The sequence below is a fragment of the Polistes dominula genome, unplaced genomic scaffold (assembly GCF_049000335.1).
Source record: "Polistes dominula isolate Pdom_NZ unplaced genomic scaffold, Pdom_raw_medaka contig_354, whole genome shotgun sequence".
In the NCBI taxonomy this organism is placed as follows: Eukaryota; Metazoa; Arthropoda; class Insecta; order Hymenoptera; family Vespidae; genus Polistes; species Polistes dominula.
Window position 1 is genome coordinate 100,020 of NW_028300855.1, and position 5,432 is coordinate 105,451.

The 5,432-nt window shown below is 25.1% G+C and overlaps 1 protein-coding gene across 1 annotated transcript; it reads right to left on the reverse strand.

The window, feature by feature from the left end:
• Positions 1-375: 375 nt before the first annotated feature.
• Positions 376-4,980, reverse strand: LOC149033794 (protein toll-like). Its single transcript, XM_089172327.1, has 3 exons — positions 4,921-4,980; positions 4,243-4,857; positions 376-570 (listed from the first exon to the last, which is right to left on the reverse strand). Exons 1-3 carry the CDS (start codon positions 4,978-4,980, stop codon positions 376-378), a joined length of 870 nt encoding a protein of 289 aa, XP_089028453.1.
• Between the last annotated feature and the right edge of the window lie 452 nt (positions 4,981-5,432).

Below are 5,432 nucleotides of genomic sequence, written 5' to 3' on the forward strand. Positions count from 1 at the left end.
CCTTTGAACATAAACAATACATAATTTCAACAATACATAAACAATATATAATTTCAAAATATTTGAAATACTTAAAAATTGCATCAGGAAGCATTTCAATGTCATTGTTACTTAAATAGAGACGTTCAATATGTACTATGTCAAAGAAGATTAATTTTGGTAATTCTTCAAGATAAATCTTACTTAAATCGATATATTTTAAAGATGTTGAACCCCAGAAAAGATTGTCTGGTAGACTCCTAAATCCATTATTTCTCAACTGAATTTTTTCAAGATTTCTAAATCGGTTATAAGATCACTAAGCAATGATTTTAGTAATGCTTTATTATTATTAAATGATACATCTTTCAATTTTTTATTCTTTTTAAACAATTCTTATGGAAGACTACTGAAATTATTATTTGACAAATCAATTGTTTCTAATTTCTTTAAATTATAAAAAGTTGTTTGCTCTAAATCTGGCTGCGAATTATATGATAGGTCTAAATGTTTTAATGAAGATAATTTTTCAAATATGTTCTCATTAAGTTTTGTTAATAAATTTTTTTTAAGATTTAGAGTTCTTAAATTCTGTAGATTATGAAATACATAAAGATTAAGCTCTTTGAACTCATTATTATGTAAATCAAGTAGCTTAAGTTTCAAAGTCTCATTAAAAGTATCATTGCTTAAAAGAAGAAAATGTTCAGACAAATCAAGGAATCTCAAATTAGGAAAATTTCTAAAGAAATTATATGATATATTAGTTAAACCGTTACGGGGTCTACCCTAATTAGAATTTTCAAAAAATCGATTTTTTTTTTACATTTTTCGAAAGTATACATATCTAGAAGTATCATACTAAAATTTTTTAAAGATCGGAGCAGTGTATCTGTACTTTTTTGCGACCTTTACCTTACTCCGCTCGGTCTGATACCGCGCGCTCTTTTGTTCACCGAAGAAGCTGCTATTTATTGTCCCTATTGTTAGGGTGGTTTCAAACAGAGAGAGAAATATATATAACTAACTGAAGATGATATAATATACTTTATTAAATTATGATGATGTGATATTTCATAAATTTTATCATAAAATCTCAACTGATAGCAACCCTCAGCATTCGTACTGTTCCGACACTTGGTGCAAGTACAAGAAAGATGTGAGAGACAAGACAGTTAAAAGTTTCAAACATCCTCCTGCTCTTGCAAAAGATGTTTATGAAATTCTAAAACCATTCTACGAAGATTTTACAAAGCAAGAATTATTGGAAAGATGCCTTGGTAGAAACACGCAGAACAAAAATGAGTCGTTCAACAACTGCGTTTGGGCAATGGCTCTTAAACACTCTTAAGCGGAAAAATTATTCGATATGCTCTATAGCTTTCAATATACTGAATCAAACAATGTTAGATTTTTTTGTTTCAGACCCACCATTCGAGAGATTTCATCAAGAGCGAGGACAAATCTTTTTTTTAGGACGTGTTTTGAAGTATCATTTTCATGTATAAAAAGTTATTAAAATATACAAAAAAAAATTGTTTAATGTAGTTCGATAGTGTATTAATACAGTGCAATAAATTATATATCAATATTTATAATATAAAACTGTTAAAAAAATTCTAAAAAACTGTCTTTTTTTAGTGTGTCTAATTGTAGTAGACCCCTTAAAGGATAAAACTAATTCGGTCACATTTGAAAATCTTGGAAAATGTTGCTTTTTTAGACTTTTCCTAAGATTTCTAAAAGATATAAAGCTTAGTCTATTTTCTTTAATTATTCCATATTTTGTAGCAATATCTTTTAATGAAGTTTCGTTTTGTAGCGGGCCTTCATCAAATTTAACTGAATCGACTTTATAGCTCTTTTGTTCTCTCGTAAAATTAACATGTTTCTAACTAATATGTTCACACTCGATCTGTTTAATTGTAATTTTATGTATTTAAAGAAGGTATAGATTTTAATTATTAGATCTCATATAACATACCATTTCTAGAATAAAATATGACTAAATATAAATAAATTGAAAAGCTATTGAGACTAAATACCTGAGAATCTGACTATGATTTCACGTTTATTCAAAACTTCACACCTTTGTTTGAAATGAAAAAAGCATGTCTATAAATTTCCTATTCTGACCATTCACAATACGATTCTTTCTCGCATTCAGAATTATATGCGAATATATTTGTAAAGATAAGAAAAATTACCACTAAAATGATCTAAGCCATTGCTGGTTACCAGTCTACTTCAAAAAAGAAAATAATTAGAATACTTTAAAGAGGAACGTTACTGTAATAATTAAAAAACAATTTTTCAATTCATTTCTTTAAGGTATGCGAATTTAATATAGGAGTTTTATTCCTAATAATATATTCCAAATGTTCTACGTTTATTGTTTATGCATTTATACCAACGATCGTTGATACAAAAATGTATTGGTTTAATAATTTTGTTAAATTGCTGTATGATGTAGCTTCTTTTTCAACTTTTTGAAAGATAAATAAACATGCAGAGTAAAATTACATCAATCTTTCATTAATCAAACTAAAATTCAAATAACGTCTCTTTGTTATTTTCAATCCAAAATGTTAGGTCAAAGTAACGATTTCCCAACACGTACGTACTTCCTTGTAAACATAAACAATATTAGAGAATATAGAAAATAATATATCCATACATAGGTTGTGTGTGTGAAAAGCATTTGAAGAAATGCGAAACTAACGACTTTATGTGTTAGTTAATATCACTGTTCATTGGTTCGAAAATTGTAAACAACTTTTTATTTATAAATCATATATATTTAAATCAAAGCAAGATACACAGATACAAATAATAAATTACTATCGCTTTCACGCATAAAAAATAAAATGCAGAATACAATTTAATAGACAAATAAGTTATGGAATAATTTAAAATACATAAAAAATTCGCAAAGAATATTAATAAAGAAAAGAATTACAGTGTTTTTGGAAATAATTGCAGGAACTTAGTGCAATAAAACTATTGTGAAATGAGTAGTTTTTAAAGTAAATCAATGATCTAATTGCAATAACACAATAATTATCTTTTTTATAATACATACGAATTCTCAACACAATAAAAATAAATGTAACATATAATATAAATTATAAAAAAAAATTAAAGTTTATAGCTACTTGTGATGCTGTTTTACATAATAAATAGTAAATAAATAATTTGATTTATGTCATTCATCTTTTTTTACAAATAATATACTTTATATGTACAAAAAGTTATACTTCGAAAAATAATATATTTTATTTTTTCTACTATTGATATTACAAAAAAATATATATATTTTTTATTTCTTCAAATATATAGCTTTGTAGAATAAAATATTTAAATTCTTTAAAAGTGTTTAAGTTTTTAAAAATAAATATTTAACTCTGCCAGAAGTAATATTTTGAAGAAAAAAAAGTATATTTTATTAGTACTATCATTTAATTGAAATAATATTTAGAAGTCAATAAATTTAATTAATTAATTTTAATATATTAAATTACTATTTAATATAGTATTTGTGATATGTTATTTTCAGAAATATTAACTAACATTTCCTGAATCATTTTCATCTTTACTTCTTATTTGTGCAAAAACATTTCTATCTTTTTCATATTCGCAAAACATTTTAGTTGGCATATTTTCCTGATATGTAAAAAAATGCTTCTACTATCGTTTTCCATAACATCATTCATTTAAATATAATAATTATTAAAAGACAATAAATATAATTATACAATTTTACATTATTGTAAAATTTATATTGTTTTAATATGTTTTTTAAAACAACACAAACTTGATTGCAATGAAATAAAAATGTCTTCTGCTAAAAATCACTATACTTGTAATATTTAGCTCTATATATATATTCTGTCTAAACCTTTATGTCTATTGTTTAGTCTAACACTATTGACGTGTATATACACAAATCAATATAAGTTATACTACGTAAAGCTATATCAGTGTTCCTACATTTAACATTTTCTAAATCTTTATGAGAATATTGCAATGTTACAACTAATCTAAGTAGATGTTTAGCATAGCAATCACATATAATAGGATTCCCACTTAAAGTAAGTTCTGTTAAAGGTAGATGCATCAAATAGGAAGTTACAATTTGATTCAAGCTTGATATATTATTATTATGTAATTCTAATACCTAAAAACGTAAAAAAAGAAAAAAAGAGACAATTATGAAATAACTCAAATGAATGAAAAGAAAAAAGAAAATGTGAAATTACTTACTGTAAGACTTTCTGGTAAACTATACACTGATAATTCTGAAATTTTGTTATTCGATAACAATAAAGCTTTTACGTTTAATGCTTTTGAAGTATCAATATCTGGTAACTCCGTTAAGTTATTCCCGGTGAAATTCAATATTAATGGATACCTTTGTGAAAAATTAATTTCCATTCTGTCGATATGAAATACAGATATATTTTTGTATGAACAATCTAAAATTCGAACTTTGTCATAAGGTCTTATATAACAAGTACACTTAGTTTGACAATTTTTGTGACTTTTAAAGAATTCATTCTCTATACATTTGTAGGTTTTAAAATCCATCTGATTTATTTGTGGCCCTTGTGTTCCATCAGGTTGTACACACGTTAAGTTTCCCAATCTAAGTTCCACAAAATTATAAACAGTAATGGACATATCATTATTACAATAACGTAAAAGATCAAATAGATTACAATCGCATAACAACGGATTGTTTTTAACGTCAATAACAAAATGACGATTCTCCAAATTTCGCTTAGCCGATAATTCGATGTTATTTAGAAAAATCTTACTTATGTTGTTGTTTCTTAGATTGACTATAACTTTATGTTTCCAAAAAACAAAATCATCCGTCTATAAAAGAAAAATAAATAGAAAATTTATGACAAATATTAATTGATAAAATTTCATATTTACCGATATTACACTAATGTTGTTATAACTCAGATCTAATAATTCTAATTCTGCTTTATTCATACTCCAATCGCGAAAAAAATCTTTTATTAGATTGTTCGATAAATGCAATTCCTTAAGAAGACGATTATTATAAAAAGGTGACGTCGTTTCGTTTGAAGAATCAAACTGTAGCAGATTATTTGAGAATTTAGCAATGGATAGTACTTTATTAGTTGAAAATGCAGCTCTATCGATATGTTGTAAGTTATTTCCTTCCATGTTAAGTATTCTCAACAATGTCAAGCCATCGAACAGATTTCTAAAAAATATTTTTTTGTGAAAAACAATATTTAGTGTACAACTTAGCTTCTGAGATTTGTTAAAAAAAAAAAAAATAGCGAAAGCTAAGTTGTACACTTCTTAGATTAAAAATAAATCTTTTCTAAATTTTATAATAATTTACCTTTGTACATTAGAAATACGATTAAAAGACAAGTCGAGTATTTTTAATTTATTTACATATTTAAAAATCA